The sequence below is a fragment of the Corvus hawaiiensis genome, chromosome 4 (assembly GCF_020740725.1).
Source record: "Corvus hawaiiensis isolate bCorHaw1 chromosome 4, bCorHaw1.pri.cur, whole genome shotgun sequence".
NCBI lineage: Eukaryota > Metazoa > Chordata > Aves > Passeriformes > Corvidae > Corvus > Corvus hawaiiensis.
Genome location: NC_063216.1, coordinates 48,036,728 through 48,056,491, shown reverse-complemented (window position 1 = coordinate 48,056,491; position 19,764 = coordinate 48,036,728). Strand labels below are relative to the sequence as shown.

General features: G+C 35.9%; 1 protein-coding gene across 3 annotated transcripts in view; it reads left to right on the top strand.

Annotated features, from left to right (window-relative positions):
* SLC16A7 (solute carrier family 16 member 7) overlaps nt 1–19,764 on the top strand; it is an 86,140-nt gene that overhangs the window by 55,373 nt on the left and 11,003 nt on the right. For all 3 annotated transcript variants that reach the window (XM_048300391.1, XM_048300392.1, XM_048300390.1), the window contains exons 3-4: nt 15,401–15,544; nt 16,999–17,811. In XM_048300391.1, the coding sequence (XP_048156348.1) occupies nt 15,401–15,544; nt 16,999–17,811 (957 nt within the window). The remainder of the gene's footprint in view (nt 1–15,400; nt 15,545–16,998; nt 17,812–19,764) is intronic.

Genomic DNA, 19,764 nt, shown 5'->3' with positions numbered 1-19,764 from the left:
ACGACAGAAATCAAAAAATTAGGTGGTTTAGAATGTATTCTATGATTGTATTAAGCAATCTTTTAATTGATTTGCTGGTTCTGAAGATTTTTGCAAAGACCATGTATTTAAATGTATAAACAATATGAAGAGTTTTTGAGGAGTCAGAAGCTTTTCATCTAATAGTGATATTCTATTAAGATTCTGAATGTCAAAGAATACAAACAAATGCAGCTTTAGTAGGTTATACATGTTTTATTGGTGTATACAAGCCAAAGAAAAGCCTAGCTTTCTTTTCCACAAATTTTGGCAGGTGTTTTTTCATTGTCAAGAAACAGTTAAGTATTTGCATTGCAGTTCTGCCTGATTATATTTGGGGAAATATCTACTATGACTAGACATCCAAATGAAAGAATGTGATTAAAATACAGGAACTGTATTATAATAATACAATTAAATACAGGAACTGTGTTATGAACTAAGATGTTGATTTCCTCATATCGTTCAAACACTTCCTGCAACATTCTCACTGATGATGGGAACGTGTGCCCTGTTTGGTTTTCTATGTGTAATGCTTTGAAATACCATTAAGAGCTTTAGCTTTTAGAAAACTTTGAAGAAAGCAGTGGTATCCTTACAGGCTTTTATCAATAGTAGCTGCAGATAAGATGAACAGGATTCGTGTGTTTAGTCTTCCTCAGTATAGGCACCTACGTCTGATCCAGTTGTCTAGACAACTTCTGTTGTCAGTCAATAAAGATGGGAATTTCTAATTCATTCCTTCCTAAGTTAAATGTCCAAAACACATCAAATAAACTGTATTTTAAAGACGTCTTTGTATTTGAGAGCTAAAAGAATCTAGAGGTCAAGTTCAGATGTCCATGTTGCACAAATCTGAGCTGATGCCATCCTACATGGTTGTTGCCCTATACTAATACATTATATTTTGCTACCTCGAGACCTTGAAATCTAAGAACATTCTTATTAGAGATAAACACCCATGGTTAGTGATTTTGAGCTTGTTGTGTTTAAGGTTTGATTTTCTTCTTTTATCTTCTTCTTGTATGTTGCTTAGGTTGTTGCAATTCTCCCAAGTTCCAGTGACACCAACTCAGTTGCATTAGTTTTGATGCGCTTAAAAATACCTGGTAATTTTAAGACCACCTTTTTAGCTTGTAAATCTTCTCTTATCTTGCAATGACTTTCCTCATACCTGTAATTCACTTTCTTCCATAACCAGCTAAGAAAAAACACTACTAGGAGAATAACTGGCTTGTCTAATAATTGGCCAGGTTTGCATTCTTCTGTAGCTGATTATAAGCTGATAGAAATCTATGGATCTGTTATATTTTCTTATGTTCTGTGAATGATTTAAAAGTTAAATACAGTTCAATCTCTTTGTAACAAGATCCCCAAACACTTACCAGTATCAGCTGGCAGCACCAATTTTGTCATTATACAAACCTTGCTTATACTGCTCTCCTATGGAGGAATCCTTTGCTCTTCCTGGAACAGAACTTACTTGACTGAAATTTTTAGTTCTTTTACAAGGATAAGATTCTCTGTCCCACACATATTTCTTCCAGATTTACAGGATTTCCTAAGAACTCTGCACCAGCTTTCAAGATAGGACTGGCACAAGAGAAGGCAGCAGATGTCCTATTTGGCCTTCCCTAGAAGGTGGAGTTATCTTATGTTCTTGGAAGTAAAATTTCACTCAGAAAAGCTTCTAGAGCAGTTCTGGTCTAAATTGTTTGAATTATTGGCATATAACCAACTGGCAGAATTAATCTCTCCATATTGTGGCATTGCTAACGGTATGTAATAGAGTGTATGAATCTGCTATTACTTGCCTCATCAGAATAGTTGTAATTTTCAGAGCAGCAAGTAAATGAACAAAGTGCAGGAGGTTTTCCTTCTGGATATTTAACTTAAAGACTGTCTTTAGAGGAACTATAAAATCCATAAGAAGCCAAGAATCCATAACTGTTACCATGAAACATTTAATTAAGGAACATAAAGGTTTAAAGATGGCGAGAAGGAACATTTTCACTGATGATGTTACACTCTTATCAGGGACATCTAAAACAACTGACTGGAACTCCATTCCAAGTATGGGCATTGGTGCTTATCCTGCAAGAAATACTTCATTTTAAATACCTTAGCTATTTCATAAAATTCAATTTTTTTTTTACCTACCTAAGTCAACATATAAGTATGTTAATATATTTATGCAAATATGTTCATCCTTAGGTGTTTGCACCATCAAGATTTCTTGACAGTGTACCTTCAATTACTTAAGTGATCACAGAGGCATTCATTAAAATGTCATTTTTCTTTATATTCACCTTAAAAAGACATGATCCATAAATGATTCATATCTTTTTCCCCAAGTAAAATATAAATAAAATATAGAATACTAGCTTTGAAAACTTACAGCATTTAAGCAAAGCTGGTGGTATTCGCTTTATTGAAGTAATTGATAAAACTTTTGATTTATTTGTTAGTAAGCTTATCTCTGCTTTGTAAATGGAAAACAAAAATCTAAGGACACAGTACAATTTGACCTTAAGTATGAGTCTCCTAAATTCAGTTTTATTTTATTGGATTCCATAGAGTTCTGGTGCTGCAAAGTGCACTGTGGAGTCAAGAATCAGACACTTGTGACTATGAGGATTATTCTGATTATTCATTGAAGCAACAGATTCTGTAACAAAACACTTCCAGATAGTGATCTTAAATTGTATGACTCTAACATGGGAGATGATTCTAAGGAGCTCATGTCCCCTTGCATGAACAATCACTTTGGCTTAACATGTTTCTGTTGGAATAGAAAGGTACAGAAAAGCAAAAAAAAAAAAAATTGTTTGACAAAACAATAGACAAACAAAAACCCAACAAAAAATGCCCACAAGCCACTGTGTCCTATGGGTTAGACTTGGAGGACTACACCTCACAGAATGAGATGTTGCAGTTCATCTCAGAGAAAGGTTCAGTGTGTATTAGGTGACTGCATATACAATAATGAAAAGCACAGTCCAGAAATTGGGCTTATACTAAAATAAGAAAGTGTAGAGTTGCAAGTTTTCTAAGACTGTTTGGTAATGAAATGCAATATGATACCTAATAACCTTGAACAAAATGTTTGTAATTATTTTGAGCTAAGAGGGAGAATTAGTTCATGGTAATGCCCCATGGTTATATTTTTAATTTGTTTATTTATATGGCAGAAGACATTTGAGATATTTCAGAGTGACTTTTTTGAAGAGTTTTAATTTAACTGGAAATTTTGAGGCTTGAAATTTTTATTTCAGCTTGGGAATAAAATGGATGTTAAAGCATAAAGTTGGTTCATGCAATGATTGTTTTAATTTTCTGTATTATTCCTTAAAAATCAGCTAACATGCCACATACTATATGTGGGAGTGCTTCTCTTGTCTTTCACACAGCATCAGAGTTTATACCTGTGCAAAGAGTGTGCAAGGCCACATTTGCCATTCTGATTTAGAAGCTCTTCATATTTACTTACTCAAATGTAAACAGTAACTTGAGTGCAAAGCACTTGACCCTGCGCTCAGAGAAACAGAGCTGAAGTGGCAAATGGGATTAAGACAAGAACAAATTTGTATCATGGAATTTCTTCCAGATTATTTCACCTGATGTCATAAAAAAATTACCTGACAAGGTGTTCAGATATACACATTGCCTAGATCAAAGTTCTGGCTAATTGCTTTCCAGTAAGATGTATTAAAAATTACTAAAGAAACATAGTTCCTCCTGTAGGAAGAAAGTATTACTTTCCTCAGTAAACCTAAGTAATATTCTCCTCACAGGCACACAAGGTAAATCTTTGCAGAAGTAGGTATATTTCACTGGATTATTTTAATGTGTTCTTGCTGAAGAATGTCAAGATATTTCTTTAGTTGAAAGGTGGCTCCAGAAATGCACGATGCTTAGGCAGTATCTGTAATACAAATCATGAGAAGCCTGTATTTTAATGGGCACTAATTTATTCTGAATTTATGATGTATCACAATCATTAGAAGGAAGATGCTTCACATTACTAGGTGGAGAATGAAGTTTCTGCCAGTGGCAGGTTTTATTTCTTCACAGCAGGTAAAAAACCCCTCCCTTGTTTGAAAGCCATGCAAATACTATCTTCAAGTGCAACAGGGTGGGACTAGGTCACCAAGCCACTTCATATTGCTTTTTGAAGCAGAGCTAAAATACTCCTTGTTCATGTAAGCAGACCCAACCTAGACTTGCCCACCCACACATTTTCAGAAAACCTTGTCTATGGAGGTGTATCCTCTGCTGCTACAAGGGAAAGGACCATGTAGAGAATGTTATAAACATTGTTTCCTCTCTAGTCCAGCCAAGATGCAAATGCCATAAAGGCCTTTGTTCAAGTCCCTCATAATATATTTCTTTTCCATGTCCAAGCCCCAGGCTTCTTCTACTAGTTTTTCATGACTCTTTGACTCCTAACTTGGTCATAATTTATGATAATTTTGGTTGAGTCTACAAAGTAAATGACAAGTGACAATACACGGAGAACACTAAAAATTTGAAAGATCAAGTAAAGCTCTTTCTAATGTAGATTCTAATGTAGGAAATCTAGAAGTGACAGCTCAATGGCAAATTCAACTCTGATGAGAAAAAAAAATATGAGGTGGATATGGGAATACGCAGAGATAAACTGAACTACTCAGATGTAAAGATTTTAAAAATGTATCTGATTTCTCCTTCAGTTTTACTGGATAGAGTTATTCTGAGTCATGTATTTGGCTGTAGAAGGCTAGAGAGATGCAAGGAAAATAGAATGAGGAGAGAAGAAATTAGAAGCCACTCTTAAATTATTGATTAATCAGTAAATATTTTCCTGAATATTATTTTTAGAAAGCAGTTAAATTTGGGTTGTCTTAAATTTAAGAAAATTGGAAATAGCAGGCTCATAAAATGGTTGGGTTGGAAGTCTTTGAGAATTTTGTATGTGTTGACTGAGTTGTCTTCAAAGTTTCCACTTCTTTTAGCATGTAATAAAGGCTACTAATTTGAGCACATTTGCAATGAAAATGCATTGAAAAATGAAAAACATCACATAAATCTTGTTACTGTTTTGGATCAAGAGTTATTTTGACAACTTTTGGCTGTTCATTATTCTAATTTTGATTTTTTTTTTTAATCATGTTTCTAGGCATTTAAAAGTTTATATTGCTTTTAGTCTTTTTGACCAGGAAGACAATTATTCAGCGTTAGTTTACATATTATTCTATAGTTTAACAGATTTTTCTCAATATGAACACGTTATTTTTTCACTTGTTTGAAAACGGGAAAAAACAAAGCAAATGAAGCTTCACAAAGATTCTCAGTTTTAATTGGCAACTGAATGTATTTTGAAAAATAGTGGGAAAAATGTAATTTCTGTGTCTATTATGATCCCATTAATACACTACTACTGTCTGCACTTACACTCTAAATAGGTGCCAAAAACACAAATAAATTCCCTTCCCCCTTCTGGTTTTTTTGTCATTTCTCTTCCCCTCACGCTTGCCTTTTCCCCTTTACCTCCCTGTTCCCATTCCCTCAGCACATAGGGAAATACATATTATTAAATATTTATTATATTACTAAATATAATATTTTATTATCAAAATATTTAGAAATGTTCTAATTTATGGTTTGTAAAGGAATTTGGGAAATTGTCTCACTTAGGCTTCTAAATGTTAGCACTGAAAGCCACCAAATTTCATTGGATATTATTAAAAGAATGTAATTTAAAAGATTAAATAATGATTTACCTTTTTTTTCTAAAAAATAGCGTTTAAGCCTGATGATACTAATGTGTTAAATGCATCTGGAAATAATCTTACAATGTTATTGACAATGGCCTAAATTTGATTACTTCTCTGGACACTTCCAAGTTATGAATACATCCAGATTTATACTTCTCATCACATTTATTCTAAGTATGTAGATGAGATTTAATGATCCACTCATGATCCATAAGTCACAGTAAGTGGTCCACAGAAACATCATAGGTAGTAGATTCAGTATTTTCAACTTGAAGTTTAATTATACAGGGCAAAATTGGGACCAGAAAGGAATATGATAGAACAACTGAAAAAAAACAAGTGTTTTGTGCTTTCTCTGAAATTACATATTATTGTCTGTAACAGTATATAAGGAATCATTTCCAAGTTGAGTTAGTTATAATATTATTCTAGAAGAAAACAAATAAACTGTAGGATGAGGTGCAGGATGAAAATGAGATATTGTATGAACTTTATTATGATGAGCAACTTGTAGAAGACAGAGAAATCCAAATGACAATATTAATCTTAACTGAAGTTGGCTGAACTTTTCAGTTCAGATAATGAATGCATTATCTGAAAAATGTACTGATTTGAGTTGGAGACAATATACCCTATATTCCAAAGAACTATTCAATAGCCTGGGCTATTGTATTTGTTACGACTTTTTGCTCTCTAAAATTCTCCTAGGCAGAATTGACAAAGTTAATTGTTCTGCTTCCAGGAAAAGTAGCCAGGGATTTTTAAGTAGGGGTGTAAAAATAATGACTGATAATAGGGAATACTAAATAGGAAGTGGCAATTAATGAACATTTACAAATATTGTGTTCACATGTGCATACACGGATTTTTAGAAGACAGTCATTCCTCAAAGAGGAAGGAAGTAAGAAGAAAATGAAAACCTTTGTAACTATGCAATAACATGGTTTACGAAAAGTGTCTATGAGGAATTAAAATAAATATTTGCATGAACTCTTCAGTTTGGTTATTCTGTCTTTTTTTTTGTTTTATTTTGATTCTTTGATTCAGACAACTGATTCCCAACAGTTGTCTCTTAGATTAACTACATATCTCTTATTTTCAAGTTGCTATATTTATAATTGTTACAGTGGTAGAGTGTAACCTCTGCCTTTTTTTTTCAGTTTCATAATCTTCAGAAAATCACCCCGCCTTTGTAACAGCAGAATATACAGAACTTGTTTGGCAATCTGGTTCACAGTTAGCAAGCTGTAAAGACAAGTTTGATAGCTAAAAATTGTAACTTGCTTTGGAAAGGCACAAAGTACTGAATACTAAGTCTTCAATGAGAAATTTCCAAGTTCTTTTAAAGTGAAAGAATGAGTTCAGAAGGTTTCAGGTGAAAAATACTTATATATGGGCTAAGTGCCTTCTATTATCCCTGGAAAAAAACAACCCATTTTTATCATGGAGTCCATCAATCAGATGAGGGAAAGCATTGGGTATTTTTGGTTTTATGAGTGTCTTTGTGTGAGCATGTAGTCTCCATGTCTGACCATAACAGTTCTTTAATAAGATTATTTTTGAGACAGAAAAACTATTAGATAGAAATACTGGTTAGCTACAAGTAAACCTCTAATTTCTGATTAGTGCTAATTTCCCTTTGTTCCCTGAAAGTAGACCTAGTAGGGTTTTTTTTAAATATTCAGAAATGGGATGCTTTCTGTTCATGTGCTCAAACACAGAATTGAACTTAGGCTTTCATATCAGCCATCCATAGAGAAAGAATGATAACACTCCAAAGATGATATCTCTAAAAAAACCCGACTACACATTTTCATGAGAACATTTGAGTTATGACTCATGAAATACCTTAGAGTTATGCCTCATGACATTCCTAATGAATCCCTGAAAGAAAGGGAAATTTAATTTATTATTACCTTCTATAGTGTATACTGCTGTAGATAATTACATTTACTAATATTTATATATTAGTATTATTATCTTTTCTGTATTTCCAGGAGGGAATAGTGAATAAGTCCTTGTTTGGTTTTTCATTTGAAGGAGAAGTTGCTTTTAATGGCACAGGTTCATTGTGCATTTAAGAGTAATATTATTTAAGTGAAATGCCCACACATTTTTTGAGTCAGAAAAGCTATTTTAAATTTAGAATCATGCAAGCCTATGACATCCTGAGGACTTAATTGCTGTTAAATACTAAGCTTTAAAATTCATTGTCTTTTCTTCTGCAGAAAACTTTCATTAATTTTTCCCAGTACCTCATTACTTGCCACTTGCCAGTTTTCTAATGTTCTTGTTGATACATTACATACTCAAGTTACAAGCTGGTTGCTTTGGTTTTCTGTGGAGAAATTAACATTTTTCTGAGAAGATTATTTGCAATGCACATATCATGCACTGATGCTATTTCCAGCTATCCCCTTTACAGAGGCATGCAGGCCATTGTTGGAATAATATGTACTTGGTGTTACAGTGTCTCTGTTTACAACAATAGGTGCTTTTGTTCCATCTCATCATTAGCTTGTTCTCTCTTCTTTCTTGTTTCTTACCCTTTTCTAAGTTGAAAGACTAGTTTTTGAAAATATGTATGCATGGGCTTCACTCTCTACTCAGTGATATTGAAGGTAACAGGAAACCAAATACAAGAAAAGCTTTAAAAATACTGAAAGGTCTTTCTGCATCTGATTTCTGTTAATAATAAAGATGTCAATGTGAAATTTGGGCAGTTAATTTTGTGACAGTACTTTTTTAGTCAATGACCATATATGTTTCTGAAATCTGCTGAGTGTTCAGTAGCTCATAGAATTACACTTATTTCCTACTAAATATGATGAAGTTTTATACTTCTCGTTTCAAAAAAAGTCATAATTTATCTTAAAGTCTTCTGCATTTTGATCGGTTTAGTCTTTCATGAAAAAAATTCTGCAGCACAGCATGCAAAACATAATTAATATAAAGCATTGATGCATATCCATGTAAATAATAATCAGCATGGCTACTCCTTGATTAAAAAGTGGGCATTTTTCCAACTTTTTAAAATTCACAGTTATAGAGCAATTTGCTAACTTGAAGACATTTTCTAAATTACGTGGTCCATAACTCCATACATATTTGCGCCCTAATGAACAAGAAAAAAACCTGCCAGCCAAACAAGAGCTTTAATCAAAATATGTAAAGCCCTTGATTCATGTCTCTGATGTATTGCTAGAAAAAAACAAAATACCAAAGCAGATCAAGGGTTTGTGATTCCTCCATAAAAGCAATACATGCAGAGCAAGTACCAGCACCACTGATTGCTAATTGTGTTTCTCCTGAACATTTCAGGAAAAAACCAGCTTATATTTGTAGTCAGACATACGTGTTTCTGACTTGAGCACTTCATTTCAAAACTTGGAGACATAACCTTTTTGGGAGGAGGAACCACGAGGAAGCAGCTGGAGTGCTTAGCACTCTTCCATCAGTCAAGCTCCTATGTGTAACCACACACACAATTACTGCATTTCTTATATATCTCCTAAGGAATAGATGAAGGTCAAATTAATCTTCATTAGAGATTAAAAGATAAAAACTTGATAGAATACAAGGCCTCTTCAGGACACAAGTGAGAACGTGAGCATTCAGGGTAATGACACTGAGAGCAGGGGAAGTGGAGAGCAAGGTTTGATGGATAGTTGAACGAGTGAGTGCATCGTCCCTGGCGGCTTGAGCTTTTAGCTGCTGAGCTCTCCCAACTCATAGATTAACAACCCTAACTCAGTGTTACACATTTCTGTTTGGTGGTATTTGCTGCAAGTGCATTTTTTCTCATTGTCAGTGTTACTTTGCCAGGGTTTCTGTGTTATCTAGGTTTATGGAATCGGTGCAGCCAGTTGTAAATGTTATATGAAATGGAAAAAAAAAAATACAGCCAAATGCGCAGAGGAACTACAGAGAAAACTTTCCAACAATTCTTGAACTAATTTACCTTCATTGCTGTTACACAAATACATAGGATGTGTCAGAAATGCAGGTTACCATTCCCAGAAACATGACAAATACAAATATACAAAATAATACAAAAATAGTTGAATGACATTTTAATATTTTTTTTCTGCCTAAAGCCTGTCCAAGAGTACTGAAAGAATTTAGCCAAAGGTTTTTGAATGAGAGATAGTATTGTCACAGAATGCGTAATATTTTGACTTGGTCCTCCTTGAGAAAAACAGCATATTTTGTAAGTATTTTCCAAGTTAATGAACGGGTTTTAAGCATTTTGAGTTCCTTTTCCTCTGAATACCAGAGATAGGATTCCAATAGTAGTACTAAGTACTTGCTTAAAGCCTTTGTGATTGGAGGAGTTTTTGTTAGAAGGCTTCATATTTTATTAAAAAAAAGAAAGTTGGGCTGATCTTAGCAAATAGTTTATACTAATATTAATTCTTGGAGCTCCTTGGGCTTTTCTAGCCTTCTAGGAAACAGAAATAAAAGATAAACCTTGACTGGAAAGACAGCTGCATTGACTCTGCAGAGCAGATGGCTGAAAATGTGTTTAAACCACTTGACTTGACAGGATGCAATCTACAATGTAACATTAGTGCAATTTGAAGTATTATTACATTTATTTGCAACTTCTTTCAGCAATTCACTTCATTTAAATAAATGTCATAGTGTTCAGACTGAGTCATCCCATGTTGCTTTGGGTTGATGACACTATGAACACTGTAATGACATTGTCAATATATGTTAAAAAAAATTACCTTTTTATCAGGAAAGTTTATCTCTAGTTCCATACTAAAATTCATGGAGGTAGCAAAATAAAAAGCATAAATGCTCTGGCAATATGCAAAACGAGCAACAGAATGATCTTTAATTATATCACTGTATTACAACAGTGAGAAATCAAGCTAGGACAAATGGAGCAGCTCCTCCTAGAAGCTAAGGCACATGGAGAACAGGGAGGTGATTCAGGACAGCCAGCATGGCTGCACAAAGGCAAGTCCTGCCTGACCAACCTATTGGCCTTCTATGAAGGAGTGACTTTATCTGTGGACAAGGGAAGGTTTACAGATGTCATCTCCCTGGATTTCTGTAAATTCTTTGACCCGATCCCCCACAACATCCTTGTCTCTAAACTGGAGAGAGATGGACTTGATGAGTGGACTCTTAGATAGATAAGGAATTGGTTGGACAGCCACATCCAGAGGGCTCAGGGTCAATGGCTCAAAGTCCTGATGGACAACTGTGACACATGCTGTCCCTCAGGTGTCTGCACTGGGGCCTTATTTAATATTATAGTAAATGATAATATTTAATATCTTCATTAATGACAGGGATGAAGGGATCAAGTGCACCCTCAGCAAGTTTGCAGATGACACTGAGCTGAGTGGTGCAGTTGACACACCTGAAGCACAGGATGTCATCCAGAGGGACCTGGACAAGCTGGAGCAGTGGGCCCATGGGAATCTCATGTGGTTTGACAAGGCCAAGTGCAAGGTGCTGCACCTGGGTCAGGGCAACCCCTGGTATCAACACAGGCTGGGGATGAACAGATCAGAGCAGCCCTGCTGAGAAGGACTTGGGGGTGCTGGTGGAGGAGAGGCTGGACACAAGCCAGCCCTGTGTGCTTGCAGCACAGAAAGTCACTTGTGTCCTGGGCTGCATCAGAAGAAGTGCGGCCAGCATGGCGAGGAAGGGGATTCTGCCCTTCTGCCCCTCTGCTCTGCTCTGTTCTGCCCCTATACTCTGCAACCTGCAGTGCTGCATCCAGCTCTGGGGCCCCAGCACAGGAAGGACATCGACCTGTTGGATCAAGTCCATAGGAGGCCACCAAGATGATTAGATGGTTGGAGGATCTCTCCTGTGAGGAAAGACTGAGAGAATAGGGAAAAGAGAGCTGTGGGGTGGCCTAATTGTGGCCTTCCAGTGCCTGAAGGGAACCTACAGGAAAGATTGGGAGATACCTTTTGCAAATGACCTTAAAGGGTCAGAAACAAGATGACTTTTAAAGTCCCTTCCAACCCAGGCCATTCTATGACTGTGATTGGTATGATTTAGTTCCAGCCCCCCTGCCACAGGCAGGGCACCTGCCAGTAGACCAGATTGTTCAGAGCCGCATCCAACCTGGCCTAGAATACTCATGGGGAGGGGGCATCCACAGCTTCTCTGGGCAACTCCTTCCAGTGCCTCACCAGCCTCACAGGGAAGATTTTCTTCCCTACATCTAATCTAAATGTACTCTCTGCATCCATAATTTCTCTGTGCACAAGTGCAAGTAAATGCTCTCTTGAGCCATTGAGATAGAACTTAGGTGTCACACTATTATAGATTTTGTATGAAACATCATAAACAGCTCCAAAATGCATGTTCCCATCTCTGCTTACACAGCTGAAATGACTTTTGCCATCTTTCCCTTGGCATAATGACAAACAATGTGAAAAGTGGCTATTTTTTCTTTTCTTCTGAAGCTCAGCCCTTCCTGAGACTGTTTTTCAGTGGCACTGGTCACAGTTGCTGTCTTATACCTTCTCACAGCCTGGTCATTTGCCTGAAACAAAAAGATAGAAAACAAAAATACAGCTGTGAGAGTGTTAGCATATTATGATAATGGTCTTAAATTTGGTTTAGGGAGTATATAATCTTTTGTGGCTGATGGTTTGTAGGTGTTAAGGGAGAGATCAGAATAAATATTCTTGTGGGTCTCCTGACTTAACATCTGTTATGCAGTTACTTCAGGCTTCAGGAAAGCAGATACAGAGATCCTTTAGTGCATTAACATACATTAATGTATAGCAAGATTTTGGCAGTTTAATAGTATTTAAACAGTTTAATCTTCCTTCGTCTAAAAAGAAAAAATACACAAGGAATATAGACCCATGCTGGCACTTGAACATTGCTTAAATAATAGTACGAGATGTTAAATGTGACTGAAATTTGTATAAGGCTATAAAACATATGATGGCAGGCAAACAGCTGGAATTTATGTAGATTCTATGTTAAGGTATGAATATGCATTATTTTATGAGACTTCATAACCAAGTGTATGCACAGATGTCAGAATAAAATGTTTAACCTACTTATCACATTGGAAGAGTTCCTAGACACTCAGGGAGCTTAAACTTGCTTTCTGGCTTATAGAACAATTAATATTTCTCACATGCACAAATTTTAAATCAAAATACTGGAATAGCCATAAAGAAAACCTCAAATTAAGTGGAGATTAATTTCGTTGTAAATACACATAATTAACTTAAAGAAAATATCTCAAAACAGTATTGTGTTTAAGGGTTTTTTAATTCATCATACATTCCAGATTTATGTCATTTGGAAGTATAGAGTCAGTCTCAGACATCTTTGCCTTTCCTCTGGTGTCTGTATCTACTACCTACCTACATTAATACATCCATGTTTGAGCTCAGCTATTGGGTCTTGTAGGTGAAGCTAACATTAGGTGTTTTCATCTGGAAAGCTGTAACTTACAGTGCTGGTCTAACTGCCACAGTGAAGATCTGCAGAGATGCAGTTTTCTTGTTCCTGATGAGGAACTGTCTGTTAACAAACACTAAACAAATTTTTCATTTTCAATTTTGCAAATACTTCCATCTCATCACAGGAAGAAGAACTGGAAAATCATTTTAAAAATAATTTTAAAAATGATTATTTTGATATCTCTTAAGTGAATACTGTTACTGTGTTTAGCAACAACAATTATTTTTTTTTAATTGCCTTAGATTTAATTTATTTTCAAAATTATAGCTGTTACTTGATCTCGGAATGAAACTTTGAGTTAAAAAGAGATTTCCAGTTAAAAGGGGTTTTTTTTCTTTTGAGTCAGAGGAATTATTTATATTGTTTACATATTGCAAAAGGGCTTGCTTTCTAACGCAAACATGAGCCCAACCACTGATTTTCCAAACGTAGCTCTATAAATAAAAATAATTGTGTTTCACTGCTTTCTTCATATGGTCTCAAAGGGGAAAGCCTTGCTTGTCACAGTTCTGCTTAGTGATTCCCCTCAAATGGAAATGAAGAAATGTTAGGTATGTCATCATATAAGCTGTCAGTTAATGTTTTAGTGCTTCATAAGTGTTCCAAAGTCTTTTAATAAATCACAGGGCTGTTGTCTGTTTGGGTGTCCATTCCATGCTGTGGATATTTAAATCTGTTGGCTTCAATATACAGTTATGCTTAAGACTCCTGGGGACTCAAGCTATTTGATGAATATACAAACTGAGATCCAAACATCACTCAAATCTTTGCTTTCCGGTCAAGTTAATTTCAAGTTGATCTCTGTATTCATGAGCTGTTAGAAAAGACAGACAAGCACAGGCCAGTTCTATTGTAGAAGCTTATTTCCTTAAGGAAGGAAGCTAAAAATTGATCATTTGGCATATCCTTAAGACTTCTGTTGTGGATATGCAAATAGTAATTAACATTTGCAATCTATCAATAATAATACTGTAATACATTTAAGGTAATTCGAAAAGTGAAGTCCAAAATATAACTGTGCCTATGAAAGCACACTTAAATTTCATTGGATTTGGCTTTTCACAGCGTGAAGTTTATTCCTTTAGATATTTATAAAAACAGACACTTAAAACTGTCACCAGTACAGTGAATAACTTGCAGTGGACTCAGATGCAAATCAAGGTGTTCAACTTCATGCTAGGTGCCAGCTCTATCTTAAGTTTGAAATGCTTTGCTTTTTATGATGTTGGGGTTTTGGGGTTTTTTTTTTGGTTGGTTTTTTTTTGTTTGTTTTGTTTTATTTTTTAAAATTTTTGTATTGGATAAGTTTCATTATTGCAAAAGTAAGACTATTCGTAATGGTTTGGGCCAAATATAGTGTAATCAGATGCTATGCAGGTTTACCTGAAGAGCTTTGACAACCTCTTAATCTTGATATGTAGCACACCATCTATTCTAGCCATGGTTGTTCAAAAACATATAATGTATGTCATGCTAAATTGCACGTTAGCTGTTTGGTTAGTATGAATGTAATTATGCCATAAACTGAATTGCAATTGAAACTGAAAAATGAACCTGCAGCAATATTTTAAAAGTTTATAGGTCTTTATGCTAAACCACATTTTAGATTTTCCCGGACAGCCTATAGTCATCTTACTGCCATTAACACTCCCCTTTTGATGAGGCAAGGGAAAACAAGTCTCAGGGGCCAGAGATTTATGTTCTGGTTTGACAATATTTTTAAGCCCGTGTGTGGTTCTAAGTGGGGGTGCACGACATGCTGCAGTATTAAGTAATTTTAGTCTGCTTGCCAGAAGCTTCCTCCTGCTCTGTGGAGTTTTGATACCAGTCTCATACGTGAAATTCTTCAGTCCTTGCACTTTCAAAACTTCCATTGACCAATCTCGGTATTGATTGTTCGTGAGCTGTAACAATCCCTCTTGCTTGTCTGATGTCTTTAATCTTTTTATCCGTCTCCATAACTAATCAATATTTATATTGTCATGGAGGCAGTATATCCACATCGAGTCTTGTGTCTGCAAACTCACAGAGTTTGTTTATAAGACAGATTGGTATAGAAACAATTTAACATTTTTCCAGATGGAAGAGTAAAGCATTTCAACATGTTGTAAATACAAAGATAGAGTTACCTGTTACCTGAAATTGCATTTTCTTTCTACCAACAGGTCCCATAAGCAGCATTTTGGTGAATAAGTATGGTAGCCGGCCTGTGATGATAGCAGGGGGTATCCTGTGTTCATTTGGAATGATTGCATCCTCTTTCTGCAATAGTGTCCTTGAACTCTACATATGTATCGGTGTGGTTGGAGGTAAGAGTCCTGTATAAGGTTATATTATGTTATGTTATATTGAACTATTTCTAATATTGTTCTACAAATAAGCCTCACTGATCAAGAGTTTTTTGTGTACAGATGCAATCCAAGAAGGCAGTAAGATCTGTTAATTTCAGCTACCTGAAATTAACTGGTATGATGTTGAATTTTTTCTAGGATAATACAGAAAAATCTGATGAATTTATTCAATAAATACTGCATATATGAATTCACATTCATTGTTTTAGCTTTCAGTCATGTTGCACTGCAAACAGGGTGGCAGAGGCTAGCCAAATTCTAGTAGAATTGTGAAAGCTTGTACCAGCTTCCTGTAGGTCTGTACATACACATACCATCACAGAAAAGTATAACAACTTTCAGTTCAATAGTTTTCTGTTTAAAATCACCCAGGGTCAATCACCAAATAAAATTATTCATAATCATCTATCAAAGGTCTGAAGTAATGAAGTAAAATTATTGTCATGCCAGTAAATTAAAGAATCTCCTTATCAAAAGTTGTGGATTTTTTTAAAATTCCCATCTCTGAATAAGGAAGGAGAGGTGCATATTGGCCGGTAATAAATGAATGAGATAATACTTGAATATTTGGGCTCATCTTCCTTTATGTTGGAACTAAAGGAGTCCTTCTTTCTTCAGTGATTAGTCCTTAAATCTCTTATTTTTGACATCCTAAACCTTGTACCTACTGAAAGAGTAGAGTCAGAGTCCAGGAATGGGCCTATTAGGGAAGAAAGCATCTCTCCTGTACCATCAAGCAGATCCATATCAGAGCTTATAGCTTAGATGTCTTAATACAGAGAGAAGGCCTAGAGGTTCAGCTTAGGGTTGTTTATACACTCAGCTGATGTGGATGGGTGGCCTGCTCCCATGTATGTCCTTTACAATTCCTTTATAATGACCTGGGGAAGGGGAACTGAATGTGCTGGAAAATAATTTGCCATTTTATGTTCCAGTTTTGCAGACAAGTTGGATCTTAATTAGAGTTGGAAATAAGAAATTAGGAGATTTATGCATTTAAATAAACCCTGCATTCATTGTAGCTGAGGTGACATTTAATAGCTTTTGTCAAATGAGCCAAGAGAGAATTGTATTATACCTTAGCAAATATAAAAATGGTGAGTCAAGGCACTGATACCATCATTCTTCTGTATGTGATTCCTCTGTCTCTATTACTGCTGAAACAGAGCAAGGAGTTTTGGCTTTCAATGCAGTGCTACAGGGGGAAAATGACCAAATGCCACCCTGACACAGTCTTGGTTTTAACCCTTGCAGGCAGCAATGAGGCTGTATTTCATTCTCTGATGCTAGTTGGTTTCTGTACTGAGAATCACTGGATTGGATATTGGTCATTTTAAAAATAATTTGAAAGAGGTGGGGTATGCTTTTCACTGCATGACCTGCAATAATATTGTCTTTTATGTGTTGTTTAGGTCTGGGTTTAGCATTCAACTTACAGCCTGCCTTGACCATGATTGGCAAGTATTTCTATAAGAAGCGTCCCATCGCTAATGGATTGGCGATGGCTGGAAGTCCAGTGTTTCTGAGCACATTGGCACCTCTCAATCAATTCCTCTTTAATGCTTTTGGCTGGAAAGGAAGCTTTCTTATTCTGGGAGGACTTCTTTTGAACTGCTGTGTGGCTGGGTCACTTATGAGACCTGTTGGACCAAAAAAAGTCCCTCCTATGAAAAAAGATGTTGAAAAAGGCACAGGAGATTCTGCCTTGCACAAAAACAACAAGAAGTCTTGTTGGCAAACTATGAATAAGTATCTAGATCTGTCCCTCTTCAAACACAGAGGGTTTCTGATATATTTGTCAGGAAATGTCATTATGTTTATTGGTTTCTTTGCTCCAATAGTATTCTTGGCTCCTTATGCCAAGCACAAAGGAATTGATGAATATTCTGCTGCGTTTTTGCTCTCGATCTTAGCCTTTGTAGACATGTTTGCTAGGCCTTCTATGGGACTTGTAGCAAACTCCAGGTTTATCCGGCCAAAGATTCAGTATTTTTTTAGTTTTGCTGTCTTGTACAATGGTGTCTGTCATATCTTGTGCCCTCTGGCAAAAAATTACACTGGCTTGGTGATATATGCTGTGTTTTTTGGGTTTGCATTTGGAATGGTTAGCAGTGTTCTTTTTGAGACATTGATGGACCTTGTTGGAGCTGCCAGATTTTCCAGTGCAGTGGGACTCGTCACCATTGTGGAATGTTGTCCTGTGCTCATAGGCCCTCCTCTAGGAGGTAAGAATCTATTTCTTCCTATTTTTTCAGACATTACAGCATAAACTTGCAATGTAACGTTGAATTAATATAAACATTGTTCTTTATGTTATTTAATGGTTTCACTGTGACTAGAAATGTACGGTAACAGCCTGATAGTAAAACGTAACTGCATCAGTTACTTTTCTCCAACCTAGGGGCAGCTTGAAGAGTGCTCACTTACGCTTGCTTAAACAACTTTAATTTGTCTAAACAGAGAGAATCGCCATTTCCAGAGAGAAAAAAATAGCAGGAAGGTGTCAGAAGGAACACAGGCATGCTCAGTTGTTCAGGCAGGGTGCGCACACAGTGGGATTCCATCATGGTGCTGTGGAGCATTGCGCCCTGGCATGATTTCCCACCCTATCTCTGCTCACAGCCAGTCCTTTAGCCTGTTTCTGTAGCCAAAAGATACAGGCAAGGCAATTCAGAGTGTGAACTGGCTGAAAGATCAGTGTTGCCAGCCTCTCTCTTTCAAGTGTAAAGGGAGCTTAAAGGGAGCTTAAAGGGAGCCTAGCTGTACAGCTTAGACTATATTCGTAACACTTGGGCTTCTAGCAACAAAAATGATGAAATACAGAAAGTGTTTTCTGTTTGCTAGCTTTTTAGTCAGTATTCAGCTGATAGTAAGCTTTGTATTATTGAGATTTCTGCTGATATAAGATATTAAAATAGATGCTCAAATTTTATTGAGGAGCATTGGTGTGTATCTTGGTGTGTGTGTGTTGCAGTATAAGCCCAACAATACAAGAATATAAAGATAGTGAGATTGGCAGCCTTATGAACATATACCATACTCACATTAGCACTGCCTCAGAAGTCAGCAAAATTATGTGTGCCTAAAAGCATTTATACATACAGAAGTACTTCAAATTACTCTCAGTATTTCTACAAAAAATAACATTTTTGTGTGCAATTCTAAATATGCCAAAACAATTCCACTCACTTCAGTACAATAATATTTTTGCAAATAAATTTTTAATACTTCTAAAGGCATTCCATAATTTTCTCATCATTTAACAGACAAATCCACTCTGGTAGAGCAAAATATATTCTCACACAGACTCTTTCTATGCCACCTAGTGGGGGGTCTGAGCCTGTAACCACTGGAGTCCAACCTTTTCAGTCAGGTTCAGCATCAACTCAAATCTAATATTTATGGAGCAGTAGCTTCCACAGTTATTTATTTTTCAGTATATTAGGTTTTCTGGAGTTTTGGAAAACATTTGTTTGTGCTATAACACTGTGAATAATTGATTTAACTTGTTAAACAGAGGCAACAAAGGGGATGAAAACATGGAAAAGCTAAGCTCCAGTTTTGACTACTTCATATCCTTTAAACTAGTATGCTGAAGCAATGCTAATTCAGAATTTTGTTTTTTAAACATTTTTTATGAGACTGCTTATTGATAAAAATCAGCAGACTGCACTATTTACACTAATAGGTGAATTGTACACTGGCAGTGCTATTCAAGCTTTTCCTAATATGAGGTTTGTGAAAAAAAAGAAAAGTCTGGAATAATTTGCTGGCTTGTAAATGTGTATCAGGTGAATAGGCTGGCATTATGGTTTCAACTCAGTAAAAGCATCTAAATAGGTACTAAATTGAAGTGTGCAGGTTACCCTGTGAGTTTCAATTATACTGTAGGAAAGTTCAGAGCTAAATACTTGGATATGTGTAAATGTTAATTTGGGAGTTGGGAAAATTTAAAAGGAATGGCTCATGAATTGGAAGAACTGTTATCTTTATTCTCCCTGTCCTGAAGAAATTAATCTCAGAGGTCTGAATATAAGTTTTAGGTAGAAGGCTCAGAGTTTAAAACTCAGCAGTTGAGCGTGATGGCTGAAGGGAAAAACCTTTCTATCTCTTTCACCAGTCACAGGAAAGTACATGTAAAAAGCAGGCAGCTGATGCAAGGAGACAGCAGCTGAAAA